Source organism: Aquarana catesbeiana, linkage group LG06, assembly GCF_042186555.1.
Source record: "Aquarana catesbeiana isolate 2022-GZ linkage group LG06, ASM4218655v1, whole genome shotgun sequence".
Classification (NCBI taxonomy): domain Eukaryota; kingdom Metazoa; phylum Chordata; class Amphibia; order Anura; family Ranidae; genus Aquarana; species Aquarana catesbeiana.
Window position 1 is genome coordinate 411,602,317 of NC_133329.1, and position 17,744 is coordinate 411,620,060.

The following is a 17,744-nucleotide window of genomic DNA, read 5'->3' on the forward strand; positions in this document are numbered from 1 at the left end:
ATAAATGGAAGGGAAATAGAGGAAAGGTTTATCCAACCGCCATAGTAACGGAGAGCTGCAGCCCGGCGACCATATATGTATACACGCTGCTAGACCTGTGCGGTTTCGTTTTTAGTTCTGAATCAAAATTCAGACGAAAACCAAATTCGGACGAAATTCGAATCGATAGCGATAGAAAGTAAAGGAATAGTATAGAAAAGAATAGACTAGAAAATAAAATAATAGAAAATAATAGAATAGAGTAAAACATAATAGAATAGAAATTAAAGGAATAGAATGGAAAACATGAATAAACTTAAACAGAATAGAATAAGATATAATAGAAAAAAAGCATGGAATAGAAATAATAGCATAGAAAAGAATAGACTAGAAAATAAAATAAAATAATAGAGTAAAAGATAATGGAATATTAGAGAAATTAAAGGAATAGAATATAAAACATAGAATAAAATTAAAAAAAAACAGAATAGAATAAAAAAAACATAAAAGAATAGAATAAAATATAATAGAAAATAAAGGAATTTATTATACAAGAAAAGAATAGAATAGAAAATAAAATAGAATAAAAAAGATTAAAATATATTTTAAAGGAATAGAATGGAAAAGAGTAGAATAAAGTAAAACATAATAGAAAATAAAATAAAATAGTATATAAAAGAATAAAATATAATTTAAAGGAGTAGAATAGATTAGAATAGAATGGAAACAAGTAGAATAAAGTAAAACATAACAAAATAGAATAAAAAAATAGAATAAGATATAATAGAAAATAAAGGACTATGATAGAAAGTAAAATTGAATATAAAAGAATAAAAATATAATTTAAAGGAAAAGAATAGATAAGAATAGACTGGAAAAGAGTTGAATAAAGTTAAACCGAACAAAATAGAATAGCAAAAATAAAAGGTCTTTGGACCTGTTCTGGGGAAAATGCCCGTTTGGCCCCTTTTTTTAGGCCGCTGCATAGTGATCACATGATCTGATCTCTTTCAGGGTGGATGACGGCCGATTGCTGGATTATCTCATGAAGCATGATGAGCTGATGGAGGAGAAGGTGGCCTTCTACATGCGGGACATCCTGGGGGCCCTCCAGTATCTGCACGGCTGCCGTGTCGCCCACTTGGACCTCAAGGTGAGCCGCTTGTTTTTCACGGCCCGCAATCTTTACCCGCGCTGCCAGGCAGAAAACGTTTCTAGAAAGGTGCATTTCATCCTCTGCCAACCTTTTTGTCATTCTTTCTTTCCTACAGCCTGAAAACCTCCTGATCGACCTCCGTATCCCGGTGCCGCGGGTAAAAATAATTGACCTTGAAGACGCCACGAGGATTAGCGGTCACTATTATGTCCACCAGCTGCTGGGGAACGCGGAGTTTACTGCTCCGGAGGTGATTAAAGGCACGCCGGTTTCTCTGGCCACCGACATCTGGAGTCTGGGCGTTCTGACGTACGTCATGCTGAGCGGCGTGTCGCCATTCCTAGACGAGAGCAGCGAGGAGACCTGTATGAACATCTGCAGGGTGGATTTCTCCTTCCCACTGGAGTATTTCACCAGTGTCAGCCAAGCCGCTCAGGACTTCATCCGGGCCACACTGCAGATGGACGCCCGCTGGAGGCCGACCGTGGCTACCTGTCTGCTCCATCCCTGGCTCCAGCCTCACTATAGCAATTATTCCAAAATCCCCCTGGACACCACGCGACTGACCACCTTCATCGAGAGGAGGAGCCACCAGAATGATGCCCGTCCACTGCCCAATGCCAAGAGTTTCATTGTGAACCGTAATGCCATGGGAACATGAAGGCCTCACCACCTCCTGCTGAATCAGTATTAACCAGGACGGCTATGGATACATTTGTAGTGGTTTCATATCCTGCGCCGGCCTGTATTCTGAAACAGGGATTGGTTGGATGGTTGAGGACCTCCATTTCTCAGAGGGATGGTTGAGGACTTCCATTTCTCAGAGGGATGGTTGAGGACTTCCATTTCTCAGAGGGATGGTTGAGGACTTCCATTTCTCAGAGGGATGGTTGAGGACTTCCATTTCTCAGAGGGATGGTTGAGGACTTCCATTTCTCAGAGGGATGGTTGAGGACCTTCTTTTTCTCAGAGGGATGGTTGATGACCTTCTTTTTCTCGAAGGGATGGGTGAGGACCTCAGTTTCTCGAAGGGATTGTTGAGAACATCCGTTTTTTAGCGGGATGGTTGAGGACCTCCCATTTCTTAGAGCTATGGTTGAGGACATCCGTTTCTCAGAGGGAAGGTTGAGAACCGCCATTTTTTTTAGAGGGATGGTTGAGGACCTCCATTTCTTAGAGATATGGTTGAGGACACCCATTTCTCAGAGGGAAGGTTGAGAACCGCCATTTTTTTTAGAGTGATGGTTGAGGACCTCCATTTATCAGAGGGAGGCTCTTCGCTTGTTGCCATTCACAGCATCTCAGTCCTAATTCCGGAACAGATGAAGAAGTCTTTTTATTTTCTATGAACTCATTTGGTGCTGTGCATGGGTGCAATTCCTTTGCAATGAACCTAACTTCAGGCCCAAAGAGGTTTTATCTCGATGTGCTGCTATGTGATTGGCTATGCCTGTTCTCAGACGCTCCAGAGAAATTGGGACCGTCTACTAAATGCATACCGTACTGTCAGGAAGATGACTGTTACAATGACTCCCGTGTTACGAACAATTTGTCTTTAGAGAACCGTAGCTCCAAAATGATGAGATCGGAGACATCACTGTGCGACCAATGGACAACATCGCCGTCAATCTCGTCTGTGTCTCTGCTCAGATGTCTGTAGTTCCCTGTAATATTGTACAGTATTGACTTCACTGCTTGGGGGGGGGGAAGGGGAAGAGAAGGGTCAAAAAAAAAATCTAAATCTATCTACATTTCATAGGTCTATAATTTCATAGCTATATAGAGTGTTACTGATTATAACCGTACAGCTACAAACACCACAGGAGCCTTAGACATACCAGAGTCATTTATCTGTCCTATGTGTGGGGGGAGGGGGGGGTGGAAAGTGAATTTTTCTGCAAGGGGGAGGGAAAGGTAGGGAAACCTAATTTTTAAGATGCTTGAACTTTCAGAGGTATTCAGGCAGGAGACCAGAATATATCCAATGACTGCCCACATTGAGCCCCGATGAAGGGAGTTGAGGGCCCCTGAAATGTGTTGAATATCAAGTTAAATCTTTTACTGAACTTCATATATATCTGAGACACGCCCATCTTTTGTTTACTGGTTAGACCAGTTCAGGGACCCCTGGAGATGCCTATTGGAACCACACATTAAGCTCGTTTGTACTGATCATTGGGTCCAGTGTGCCACCAACACGCCCTATGGGGGAGTCCTTTATATGAAGGGGAGGTAGAGAGTGACCTTTTTGTTTTGTTTTTATGTATCTGTAGGGATGGCAGGTCAGGGAAATCTAATTTGAGATGCCTCAACATTCGGAGGTATTATTCAGGCAGGAGTCCAGTATATACCCAATAATTGCCAGCACTTGATCCCTGAGGAAGGGAGGTGGGAGCCCCCGAAACGTCTTGGCTCTATCCTCTGACTTGTCAAGTTAAATAATCTTTTACTGGACTTCATATATACCTGAGGCTCTCTCGTCCTTTGTGTACTGTCTTGACCACTCCAGGGACCCCCTGGGCATACCCTAGTTGACAGAGAGCTGACAGCCAATGGGAGTCATTCATCTGTTACATGTAGCGGAAGTAGAGAGTGACTTTTGGGTCTTTTTATGCTTTTGTAGGGATGGCAAAAAAAGAAAATGTAATTTCAGATGCCTCAACACACGGAGGTATTACACAGCCTGGAGTGGGCCGGATCAGCCCGGCAATCTGCTATTATGCTAATCCTTGTCCCATAAATCTGCTTTCTAGTATATACCTCACTCAAGCCCTGATGAAGGGATTTATGACCCCCGAAACGTGTTGGTTGTATCCTCTGACCTGTGGTCAGGAGATATAAAATGTTAGTGGACTTTGTATATATCTGAGGCACTCCCATCCATTATATACTGTCTTGACCACTTCAGGGACCCCTAGAGATACCCCAGTAGACAGAGAGCTGCCTTTAAGTGCTACACATTTGTACCAATCATTGGCAGCATTGGAGCCCCGATGAAGGGAGTTGTGAGCCCCGAAATGTGTTAGATAAATCCGCTCACCTGTTGTCAAACTTTTACTGGACTATCTATCTATCTATCTATCTATCTATCTATCTATCTATCTATCTATCTATCTATCTATCTATCTATCTATCTATCTATCTATCACCAAAAGTATTGGGACGCCTGCCTTTACACACACATGAACTTTAATGACATCCCAGTCTTAGTCCGTAGGGTTCAATATTGAGTTGGCTCCGCCCTTTGAAGCTATAACAGCTTCACCTCTTCTGGGAAGGCCGTCCACAAGGTTTAGGAGGGTGTCTATGGGAAGGTTTGGGAGCATTTGTGAGGTCAGGCACTGATGTTGGACGAGAAGGCCTGGCTCGCAGTCTCCACTCTAATTCATCCCAAAGGTGTTCTATTGGGTTGAGATCAGGACTCTGTGCAGGCCAGTCAAGTTCCTCCACCCCAAACTCGCTCATCCATGTCTTTATAGACCTTGCTTTTTGTAAAGCTCCAAATCATTTGGTGGAGGGGGGATTATGGTGTGTGTGTGTGTGTGGGGGGGGGGGGGATTATGGTGTGGGGGGAGGGATTATGGTGTGGGGGGAGGGGTGATTATGGTGTGGGGGGAGGGGTGATTATGGTGTGGGGTTGTTTTTCAGGGGTTGGGCTTGGCCCCTTAGTTCCAGTGAAGGGAACTCTTAAGGCGTCAGCATACCAAGACATTTTGGACAATTTCATGCTCCCAACATAAAGCAAATATTTCTTCCTTTTTTTTTTTGTATAACATATAAAGCACTCTTGAAACATTTCAAGTCCATTACCATTTACCAAAGTAAATATTTAACTGCTACAAACAGGAATAGTTTGTCTTCCTCTGTTACGTTGGGGACGGCCCCTTCCTGTTCCAACATGACTGCACACAAGTGCACAAAGCAAGATCCATAAAGACATGGATGAGGGAGTTTGGGGTGGAGGAACTTGACTGGCCTGCACAGAGTCCTGACCTCAACCAGATAGAACACCTTTGGGATGAATTAGAGCGGAGACTGCGAGCCAGGCCTTCTCATCCAACATCAGTGCCTGACCTCACAAATGCGCTTCTGGAAGAATGGTCAAACATTCCCATAGACACCCTCCTAAACTTTGTGGACGACCTTCCCAGAAGAGTTGAAGCTGTTATAGCTGCAAAGGGTGTCACAATACTTTTGGTGATATAGTATATGTATGTGTGTGTAAATATATATATATATATATATAAATATATATATATATATATATATATATATAAATATAAATATACACACACACCTGAGGCACTCCCATCCATTGTATACTATTCTGAGCACTCCAGGGACCCCTAGAGATACCCCAGTAGATGGAGAACTACCAATCATCAGGTCCAATGCTCCACCAATACTCCCTCTGAGAGTCATTTATTTGTCCTATGTGGGGGGAGGGGCAGAAAGTGACTTTTTTTGTTTTAGGAGGATTTCATGCTTGGTAGGCCTTGATAGGACTAGGAAACCTAATCTGAGGTGCCTGAACCCTCGGGGGGGTGGGGGTGGGGTGTATTATTCAGCCTGAAGGGGAACAATCTATTTATTTATTTAATATATGTTTAATCTGTTATGAAATGTGCACCCCTGTGGGGGGCGCTCTCAGTGACTTGGTTCAAGCCGAGCCGTGGCAAAGAGGAACTAAACCCCCCTCTTCTTTATTGCCAAGGAAGCTGCCATCTTGGGCAACTGCAGATCATAGGCCAAGTGCTGCACACCTGTCAAGTTTCGACACCAGCCTGTCACAGTTGCTTGTGCTCTCAACTAAAAGTGTTATCACTCATGGCATTGAAGACCTACCTGTTATCTGCTGCTGCTGGTAAGTGTACCTGTCACCCAGCTGGCCAAAGCTGGGAGACCTGTGGGCGTCACTGAGCCGCGAGGTGTAAACCGACGCGTTTCATGCTCCTAAACCTGTAGAATGGCCGCCCTGGGTGTACATGGCAGGTGCTCTTTTCACAATTGTGATTTGCTTTTATTTTTTACTATGCCTTTAATTCACTGTGACCTCCCCCCCCCCCCCCAAGAGCCACATCTGGAGGTTCCTCAGACATTTAAATGACGGATGACAGCCATTAACGATTAACATAGTCGGTGGTGCTGTATAACTGGAAATCCTAGTAGACAAAAACTGGAGGATTTATGTGTAGACGTGTGATATTTATTAACCATTTTCTGGTGTTTATTATGTGATATGATGCTTTAATTTATGACCCAGATAGTCCGCGGCATGTGAACCTTGGAAATGGCGGATGGGTGACGGCGCCGGGACTGGAAACAAATGGCGTGCCGCTGGAAGGCGGCACCATGAACGTAAAGTGGGCGAATCTGTCCACAGGGTGACACCGCCGCTGCGCAGAATTAAAAGTGTTGTCACCTTGTTACAGATAGTGGAAAAATAGCAGATCTATTGGCAGGATCAACAGTTGTTACAGGAGGGACTATTAATGCCCCGTGACAGGCTGCTGAGTATTTGTCCTTTTTTTTTTGGTCCAGAGTTCCACTTTAATGAGACATTATTTGGATCTATTACATCCAAACTCCAGACTGTTGTATTCGTTTTTATAGAGGGGGGAGGGTTAGATGACCTGTTGTGTTTTTATTGCTGTGACCCCATTGGGGAAATGATCATGGTGATGACCACACAAAAAAATTAAATGTCCTGAGTGCGGCGGGGGGGTCATAGCGATAAAAACCTTACAGGAGTTCTGACCCTGACCCACCTCATCCAAAACCTTAAGGCCCCATTCACATTGCTGCCTTTTTGATGCGTTTTCGTACTACATGGCTTCTCATCCACTCCACCCAAAACCTTTAGCCCCCATTCACATCGCCGCGTTTTTGTGCGATTCCGCGCTACATGCCTGGCCCTACGTACAACAAAAGCAGCTCCTGCACCTTGAGCTTTGTGTGTTTTTTTTTTTATATTATTTGTTTTATTAACCGCACTCTTCGATGTGCATGAATGAATTGGTTCCGGTAATAAAAAATGGCGCAACGTGTTTTTTTTTTTTTGCACATTCCATGAAAATGTGCGCCTTCGCATGCGTTTACCCAACGCGGCGATGTGAATGGAGCCTAAAAATGTGTTTGTGGCAGGGGACGGGTTTTAATTCACGAAGTAGCGATGATGTCCCTGGGCGATGAATGACGTGGGCGGTACTTAGCGGTTTTCCTGCTTTGTATTCCCTCACAGGAAGTTCCTATTGTAGGCGGAGCCGAAGCTGGAACTTGTACGGGGAGCAGCTGTAACCGTTTTTCCACAATCTGACGCTTTTTTTTTTTACTTTCCCGCCATTTCTAAAGTTCACATCAGACCGGAAAACCGCAACTTTTTAAGCAAATCGAGGGCCCAATTTTTACAATGTTGCACTTTTTCACCGGATCCCTATTTAATGGAAGATATTTAATTTATATGTTGAAGAAAAAGTTACATTTCCAGAGATTTGTTACAAATCCCAGCCGCAGGGAACGCCCCAATGAAGAGCGGTCCGGGGGTACAGGCTGGGAGGGGGGTTTTGTCGGGGGATGGGAGGGTGACGCCCTGTTTCCCGGATTTGGAAGCCTGCACAGTATAGATCGGGGTATTTTTGTCTAGATCAATTGTCTTTGTTGTTGAAATGCGAATGTACAGCGTGAAATAAAGAGTTTATCTGTCGCTCGTCTGACTTTATTCCAGGATTTCGGAATTACAATAAAATAAAAATGTATTTAATAATTTCAATGTGAAATACAAACAGGTGATGGTGAGACTAAAGGGATCGAGAAGTCTTCCAAACCAATCGGTGTTCAATCAGGAGAGGCTTCAGGTACTCAGGTGTTCCATCCCAAATATAACGCGATTATTCCTCATTTCAGGACAGTGGGCGGAGCCATGCAAATCATTTCTTTACACCCCATCAGACCGATATACATCCAGAGCCGATGGTGTTTAGAGCAAATATAGCCGAACATTATGGAGACATTTATTCCAAGCTGTATACAGCTGTTTCAGGCATTTTAGCCGTCATCAGTGCAGTATATAGAAACCATGTCATTCCATATACTGTCTTATTGGACCCAAAGCCCTACTCCATGGAAATCATGGCTTCTATACACTGCATTAATGATGCCCAAAAAGCCTGAAACATCTGTATGCAGTTTGAAATATATGGCTCCATGCTCAGATGGCACCCCCTGCATACCCTGACCCAGCTCCCTGCACAGGTGCCACCCCCTGCAATACCCTGACCAGGGCAATCTTTAAGGCAGGGCAAAAGGGGCAGCTGCCCTGGGCCCTGTCATTGTTGTGGGGCCCAAATCAGCTGCCTCACACTTGCCAACTATCCCAGTTTAAATTCCCTTGTCCCTTGAAGTGCTGTGCCCCGATATCTCAGTGTGAAGTGCTACTACTAATGCTGCCCAGCTCTGCCCTTTTGTTGTGTACAGATGACTCACCTGCAGACCCTGTGTTTACATGTAAATAACTGGCATTCATAAGTAAATAGCTGAAGGCTGGCGGCATTGATATGTAAATAAAGGCGGCATTCATATGTATATCATGCCCCCCTGCAGTGAGGAGCTAATGTGCTGTAACCTCTAGCAACCAATCAGTGAGCAATATTACTGTACAGTAATCTCTAGCAACCAACTAACAAACAGAAATAATTTGCTGTAACCTCTAGCAACTAATCAGTGAGCCGTAATGTGTGCTGTAACCTCTAGCAACCAGTCAGTAAGCAGTAATGATATGCTGTAACTGCTGGCAACCAATTGCAATTGCTGCCTGATCTGATACAGTAAACTGATTTTAACTCTAGCTGCTATTTATTGTATGTCTCAGAGCAGGTGGAGAGTGAAATTGCATGGGGGGGCCCCAAGAAAAATTTTGCCCAGGGTCCAATCAATATTAAAGACAGCCCTGACCCCGCTCTTTGCACAAGTGGCACCCCTTGCAATACCCTGATCCAGCTCCCTGCATAGGTGACACCCCCTGCATACCCTGACCCAGCTCCCTTCACAGATGGCAAACCCTGTATAGTCTGACTCAACTCTTTGCACTGATGGCATCCCCTGCATAACCTGACGCCTCTCCCTGCACAGGTTGCACCCCCTGCATACCCTGACCCAGTTCCCTGCACAGGTGCCACCCCCGACCCAGCTCTTTGCACAAGTGGCACCCCCTGCATACCCTGATCCAGCTCCCTGCACAGATGGCAACCCCTGCATACCCTGACCCAACTCTTTGCACTGATGGCATCCCCTGCATAACCTAACACCTCTCCCTGCACATGTGGAACCCCCTGCTTAACCTAACCCTAACACAAAACATGGTAAATATGGAAGCCCCTGCATACCCTGACCTGCACAGGTGGCCCAGATGACCTCCCTTGCATACCCTGACCCAGCTCCCTGCACAGGTGCCACCCCCTGCATACCCTGCCCCAGCTCCCTGCACAGGTGCCACCCCCTGCATACCCTGACCCAGCTCCCTGCACAGGTGCCACCCCCTGCATACCCTGACCCAGCTCCCTGCACAGGTGCCACCCCCTGCATACCCTGACCCAGCTCCCTGCACAGGTGCCACCCCCTGCATACCCTGACCCAGCTCCCTGCACAGGTGCCACCCCCTGCATACCCTGACCCAGCTTCCTTCACAGATGGCAACCCCTGCATACTCTGACTCAACTCTTTGCACTGATGGCCTCTCCCTGCACAGGTAGAACCCCCTGCTTAACCTAACACAATACATGGTAAATATGGCAGCACCTGCATACCCTGACCTGCACAGGTGGCACCTCCTGCAATACCATGACCCAGCGCCTTGCATAACCTAACCCTAACACGGAACATGGCACAATTGGCACCCCCTGCATAACCTAACACTGCTCCCTGCAAAGATGGCACACCCTGCATAACCTAACACAGAACAGGGAACAGGTGGCATCCCCTGCATACCCTGACCCAGCTCAGATGGCACCCTGCATATCTTGACCCAGCTCCCTGCTCAGATGGAACCCCCCCACATACCCAGTCCCAGGTCACTTCACAGATGGCAATCCTATATGGCACCCCCTGCATACCATAATCTAGCTTCCTAAACTGATTACACCCCCACCCACCCCTTTGCAAACCCTGATCTAGCACCCTGCTCAGGTGGCACCCCCTGCATGTTGATAAGGTGAGTCTAGCAAGAATGAATATCTCACTTCTTTTGGATGTTCACATAATTGGAACCAGAATATTTTTAACCCATTCCTGCCTGCAGTTTGTAGATTGAAATGTATCTAAAGTCATTTTTTTTTTTATTTTGGATAGAGCAGGGATGTTTTTTATTTATTTATTTATTTATTTATTTATTTATTTATTTTTTGTGGTCTTAGTCCCAAGGGGGAGATTTTTCTTCACATCCACAAACAAGAGGGAGTAAGAAGAAATCTCTCCAAAGTGAAATACTTCTTGTCCCCATTGAATGAATTCTCCATTATTCCACACTTCATGACAACTCTACTGCTGCAAAAAATGACCCTTCGGGTCTAATATGGATTTTAAGGGGAACCCCACAAAAAAAAAGAAAAAAAAAAACGCCATGGGGCCCCCCTCGAAATCCATACCAGGCCCTTATCCAAGCAAACAGCCTGGCAGGTCAGGAAAGGGGGGGGGGCATGCAAGCGCCCCCCTCCCTTTCTGAACCATACCAGGCCACATGCCCTCAACATGGGGCGGGGCAATATGGGGCAGAGGGGAGCTGTGACAAGAGCCTCATCCCCACAACCCTGGGCCTAACCATTCACCAAAAAAAGTGTTAAAAAGTAATAAAAACAGACAGTTTTTGACGAATTGACCAGTGCATGCTGGAGTGGTGATGACACAAGGGGGCAGGGCAACCAGGTGGCCCTGCCCCTTAACTATATAAGAACTGTCAAATGGCGGAGCCTGCAGTAGGTGGTCAGCCTTCATTGGACGGTGGGAGTGTTTTTTTTTTTTTTTACTTCTTTTTCATGTCTGGCAGTAGTGGCGGCAGCGGTGTGCTTGACGATCACTTTTTGACACTTTTTTGGTGACTGGGTAAGGTTATGTACCCCATTCTCATTCACGTGGGGGGGGGGGCCCTATGTTAAAGGGGGCTTCCAGACTCCAATAGGCCCCCTGCCCGCAGACCTCCACAACCACCGGCCAGGGTTGTAGGAATAAGGCTCATGTCTGTCCCAAAGCAACCAGCCCTGCACCCACCCGACCCCCACCCCCCCACCCCCCGCAATTCAGCTGTCAGCGGGGAAGCCCATTGACAGCTGATGACTCATTGTTTAAGAATGCCGCTTCTTAGCCAGCTTTTATTGTGCCCTGATTGGGTGAAGCTTTGCCCAATCAGGGCGCAGAATGCACTGTGCAGGGGGGTGGCTGTGTCAGTTTTGTTCTGAGACTCTGGGGTTAATTTACTAAAGGCCAATAGACTGTGCACCTTGGAAAGTGCAATTGCTCCAGAGCTAAGTAAATGAGGTAAAGCTTCACTTTCCAAAGAATACCCAATCACATGCAAGGAAAATAAAAAAACTGCATTTTTGCTTGCACGTGATTGGTTGATGAAAGTCAGCAGAGCTTCTGCTCATTTACTAAACTCTGGAGCAACTGCTCTTGCCGTGTGCAACTGCACTTTCCAAAGTGCACAGTCTTTTTGCCTTTAGTAAATCAACTCCTCTGTATTGTCCTGGAACGAAGGTGCCTGGGACACTTGGTCACCCTACTTTGTGTACAGTCTGGGCCCTGGATCTTTGGGGGTCCATGTACAGTCTGGGCCCTGGATCTTTGGGAGTCCATGTACAGTCTGGGCCCAGGATCTTTGGGGCTCCATGTACAGTCTGGGCCCAGGATCTTTGGGGCTCCATGTACAGTCTGGGCCCAGGCTCTTTGGGGCTCCATGTACAGTCTGGGCCCAGGATCTGAGGGGCTCCATGTACAGTCTGGGCCCAGGATCTTTGGGGCTCCATGTACAGTCTGGGCCCGGGATCTGAGGGGCTCCATGTACAGTCTGGGCCCGGGATCTGAGGGGCTCCATGTACAGTCTGGGCCCGGGATCTGAGGGGCTCCATGTACAGTCTGGGCCCAGGATCTGAGGGGCTCCATGTACAGTCTGGGCCCAGGATCTGAGGGGCTCCATGTACAGTCTGGGCCCGGGATCTGAGGGGCTCCATGTACAGTCTGGGCCCGGGATCTGAGGGGCTCCATGTACAGTCTGGGCCCGGGATCTGAGGGGCTCCATGTACAGTCTGGGCCCGGGATCTGAAGGGGCTCCATGTACAGTCTGGGCCCGGGATCTGAAGGGGCTCCATGTACAGTCTGGGCCCGGGATCTGAAGGGTCTCCATGTACAGTCTGGGCCCGGGATTTGAGGGGCTCCATGTACAGTCTGGGCCCGGGATCTGAGGGGCTCCATGTACAGTCTGGGCCCGGGATCTGAGGGGCTCCATGTACAGTCTGGGCCCGGGATCTGAGGGGCTCCATGTACAGTCTGGGCCCGGGATCTGAGGGGCTCCATGTACAGTCTGGGCCCGGGATCTGAGGTGCTTTATATATAGTCTGAGCTCAAGATCGGAGGAGCTTCATGTACTGTTGGGGCCCAGAATCCAAGTAGATTCATGTACAGCCTAGTGAAGGAACCAAGGGGCTCCACGTACAGTCTGGGCCCAGAAAATGAGGAGCATTCCATCCAGTTGGGGCCCAGGATCCAGGGGGCTGTACATTTGGGGACCAGGATCCAAGAGGATGAACAGTTGTGGAGTAAGATCTGATGGGCTTCATGTACAGCGTGGTGCAAGGATTCAAACAGCTTCACGCACAGTCTGGGCCCAGGATCCATGGGAGTTCATGTAAAGTCAGTGTCCAACAAACACAGGTCTTTGTGTACAGTCTGGGCCCATGTGTACTGAACATCTTATTAATGCCACTTTTGTGTTTGCTGCTCCTGTGAAGTGCACTCTATGGTGTAACCATGTCAACTGTTTGGCAAAATGCCTATACATGTATTAGCCTATACACATGTCCTTTGGTAAATCAGGCTCAGTATCTGAGAATCCATCACAGGGCGCTTTCTCCATTGCCAGCAGAACACAGAGGATGATTCTGACCATGAAGAGGTCCAAATAGTTCAGAGAGGGATTCTGATCGTGGAGGGGTCCAAAGTCCCTTTCAGCTGGAAAGACCCGAACGTGCCAACAATGGCCCTGAGCTCTTGAATCTGCTGAACAATCAAAATTTCAGGTGGTTCTCTGGCAGCGAATTATCTATGAATTTGGAAGAACAATGAGACCCTTTCAAAGGTTGCAGGCACTTTGGCCCCCAGCTGGCACTTCTATTTGACTAAAAAAAGGGAACTCCTACCTCCTACAAAGCAGAACTGTAATAGATTGTGTTTCTGGGGAATTTCTGTCCCGTGGATACACCCAAGGGGCTTCCACAGAGATTGACCCGGCACTATTCTTCACCAGTTCAACAGATCTGCACTCACCAGACAGTAATGCCGGCCTCTCTCCAGATAGGCAACAGCAGCTTAATAATGTACCTGTACATCTGAAGAGGTTTCTGGGTTGTGGGCACGCCGCTGCCCGCCTAGCTCCCTGTGATTTGACACAGCGGGAGTTTGTCAGCAGATCCCACCCAATGATTCCTGGCTATGATCTGCTGTTCAGGTGTGTCCAATCGCAGCCCAGAGCCCTGTGTTGACAAACAACACAGGTCTCTGAACAGAGGGAATGGTTGCTTCGTTTCTTTTGCTGGCAAAGCAGGGAAAACAAACAAATCGATCTGTAGTGAAAAGCAGCACATTACTCCACACACATTAAAGGAGAAGTACGGGGGAAAAGCTCGTTTGGCTGTACTTCTCCTGTGGGTCACATGAGTGCAGTTTGTTCTGCACTCCTGTGACCCTTTTCCAGCAGACAATGGACTGAAGCCCGCTGACGTCACAGAGCCGGCTCAGGCAAGATCGTGATAATGAAGTCCACATGCCTGGACCGGCACCCGGCTCGGCCTCTCTGTGAGCCTGAGCCGGCCGCTCCCCTCCCCCTCCACAGCCCAGCGCTCCAGTGAGAGGGGCAGAGCAGAGAGCCGGTGACTTGCACCAGCTCTCTGTTCAGGGACCCCGAGAACCGAGCGATCTGCAGTGTTTGATCGCTCTGTTATTAATGTTAGAGCCGGCGGTGAGAGATGCAGCACCCACCTACAGTGCCTTGAAAAAGTATTCATACCCTTGAAATTTTCCACATTTTCTCATGTTACAACCAAAAACATAAATGTATTTTATTGGGATTTTATTTGATAGACCAACACAAAGTGGCACATAATTGTGAAGTGGAAGGAAAATGATAAATTATACAAATAAATATGTGAAAAGTGTGTGGGGGGGGGGCATTTGTATTCAGCCCACTTAAGTCTGATACCCCTAACTAAAATCTAGAGGAACCAATTGCCTTCAGAAGTCACCTAATTAGTAAATAGAGTCCACCTGTGTGTAATTAATACATACATTCCGTGAAGCCCTCAGAGGTTTGTTAGAGAACCTTAGTGAACAAACAGCATCATGATGGCCAAGGAACACACCGGACAGGTCAGGGATAAAGTTGTGGAGAAGTATAAAGCAGGGTTAGGTTATAAAAAAAATCTCCCAAGCTTTGAACATCTCACAGAACACTGTTCAATCCATCATCGGAAAATGGAAAGAGTATGGCACAACTGCAAACCTACCAAGACATGGCCGTCCACCTAAACTGACCGGCCGGGCAAGGAGAACATTCATCAGAGAAGAGCCAAGAGGTCCATGGTAACTCTGGAGGAGCTGCAGAGATCCACAGCTCAGGTGGGAGAATCTGTCCACAGGACAACTATTAGTCGTGTTCTCCACAAATCTGCCCTTTATGGAAGAGTGACAAGAAGAAAGACATTGGTGAAAGAAAGTCATAAGAAGTCCTGTTTGTAGTTTGTGAGAAGCCATGTGGAGGACACAGCAAACATGTGGAAGAAGGTGATCTGGTCAGATGAGATCAATATTGAATTTTTTGGCCTTAAAGCAAAACACTATGTGTGGGGGAAAGTAACACTGCACATCACCCTGAACACACCATCCCCACCGTGAAACATGGTGGTGGCAGCATCATGTGGTGGGGATGCTTTTCTTCAGCAGGGACAGGGAAGCTGGTCAGAGTTTATGGGAAGATGGATGGAGACAAATACAGGACAATCTTAGAAGAAAACCTGTTAGAGTCGGCAAAAGACTTGAGACTGGGGCGGAGGTTCACCTTCCAGCAGGACAACGACCCGAAACATCCAGCCAGAGCTACAATGGAATGGTTTAGATCAAAGCATATTCATGTGTTAGAATGGCCCAGTCACAGTCCAGACCTAAATCACATTGAGAATCTGTGGCAAGACTTGAAAATTGCTGTTCACAGACGCTCTCCATCCAATCTGACAGAGCTTGAGATATTTTACAAAGAAGAATGGGCAAAAATGTCACTCTCTAGATGTGCAAAGCTGGTAGAGACATCCCCAAAAAGACTTGTAGAGAAAGGGGGTTCTACAAAGTGTTGACTCCGAGGGGTGCCATACAAATGCCCCCCCCCCACACACACGCTTTTCACATATTTATTTGTATCATTTATCATTTTCCTTCCACTTCACAATTATGTGACACTTTGTGTTGGTCTATCACATAAAATCCCAATAAAATACATTTACGTTTTTGGTTGTAACATGACAAAATGTGGGGAATTTCAAGGGGTGTGAATACTTTTTCATGGCACTGTATATGCAATATAACATATGTTCTCTCTCCTTAGAATATGCATTAGATCGATGATGAATGATAAATCTCCACTGACATTAATCATTATCTGTATGTATTACTGTGTCCGCACATAACAATCGTTCTCTAGAGATCTATGAAAGCTCCTCACTATCTGAACTCTTCGGAGGAGAACCCGCTCTGCACAAACCTTTCTTTGACAACCTCGGTCTGAGAAGGAACTTTCACCAACAGAAAGAAGTTTGTGCTTCTGGGGAATTTCTGGCCTTCGGAGGATGTGCCCGGCCTACGTTTCCCAAGACAAAGGATAGGAAACAAGAATCCAAATCCGAAGACCGACCGCCGCCAGACAGGCAAATAAAGTGACCAAAATCCCAAAAACATTTCTCCCAGTCCGACCGGAACGCGTTCAGAAAGAAATGTTTATGGGGAAAATTGCTGAGGGCCACAAGGAAGGACAATATTAGTGTTGGGATCTGGAGATGCAAGATGCTGGTGATCAGGGGTTTTCATTTTTTTCTAAAGTGGAACTCCAGCCAAAGTTTTTTTTTTTTTACTTTTTGGATTGGTGGCAAAGGGTTACAACCCCGATCCGATTTTTATTACTTAAAACTGAAGTTCAATCTGCTTATGTTTTGCCTCATGTTATGTGTAGTAAAAAGTAAGGACACAGGGAAAAGGTATTGAACACATGAAGAAAGGGAGGTGCAAAAGGGCATGGAAAGCCAAGACACCGGCTGAAATCTCTCAGTAATTAGAAAGCAATCCTGCCCCTTTGTCAGTGCAAATTAATATCAGCTGGTTCAGTCTCACCTGATGGCCTATAAAAAGGTGTCTCATTACCAAGGTGTCACACAAGAAACATCTCATGATGGGTAAAAGCAAAGAGCTCTCTCAAGCCCTTCGCAACCTTATTGTTGCAAAACATACGGATGGCATTGGTTACAGAAAGATTTCTAAACTTCTGAATGTTCCAGTGAGCACTGATGGGGCCATAATCCAGAAGTGGAAAGAACATCATCTCACCATAAACCAGCCATGACCAGGTGCTCCTCGCAAGATTTATGACAGAGGAGTGAAAAGAATTATCAGAAGAGCTGTCCAAGAGCCAAGGACCACTTGTGGAGAGCTTCAGAATGACCTGGAATTAGCAGGTACACAATAAGTAATGCCCTCACCCGCTATGGCCAGTATGACCGCTCACCACACAACACTCCATTGCCGAAGGAGAAGCATGGTGAAGCTCGGTTAAAGTTGGCTGCGCAACGTTTAGACAAGCCTGTGTAATACGGGAGAGAATAAAGTCTGGTCAGAGGAGACCAAAATGGAACTCTTTGGATACCATAATACACACCACGTTTGGAGGTCAAATGGCACTTCACCCAAAAAACACCCCCATATCATACAGTGAGGTTTGGAGGTGGGAACATCATGGTGTGGGTGGGGCTGTTTTTCAGCATATGGTACTGGCAAACTTCATATCATTGAAGGAATGATAAATGGTGATAAAAATCTGCTGCCATCTACCAGGATGATGAAGATGAAACGAGGGAGGACATCCCAGGAGGACATCCCAGGAGGACATCCCAGGAGGACATCTCAGGAGGACATCCCAGGAGGACATCTCAGGAGGACAATGATCCCAAACACAAAGCCAAGGAGAAAGAAAATAAAGCTGCATGAATGGCCCAGCCAATCACATGACTTGTATCCAATAGAAAATCTATGGAAAGAACTAAAGATCAGAGTTCATAGAAGAGGCCCACGGGACCTTCAAGATTTGAAGACT

At 46.4% G+C, this 17,744-nt stretch overlaps 1 protein-coding gene across 1 annotated transcript in view; it reads left to right on the forward strand.

Annotated features, from left to right (window-relative positions):
• Nucleotides 1-2,813, forward strand: part of KALRN (kalirin RhoGEF kinase) — a 231,188-nt gene extending 228,375 nt beyond the window's left edge. Inside the window, 2 exon segments of the mRNA XM_073634491.1 lie at nucleotides 994-1,132; nucleotides 1,251-2,813. Coding sequence (XP_073490592.1) covers nucleotides 994-1,132; nucleotides 1,251-1,796 — 685 coding nt within the window. The 3' untranslated portion in view covers nucleotides 1,797-2,813.
• The last annotated feature ends 14,931 nt before the right edge of the window (nucleotides 2,814-17,744 follow it).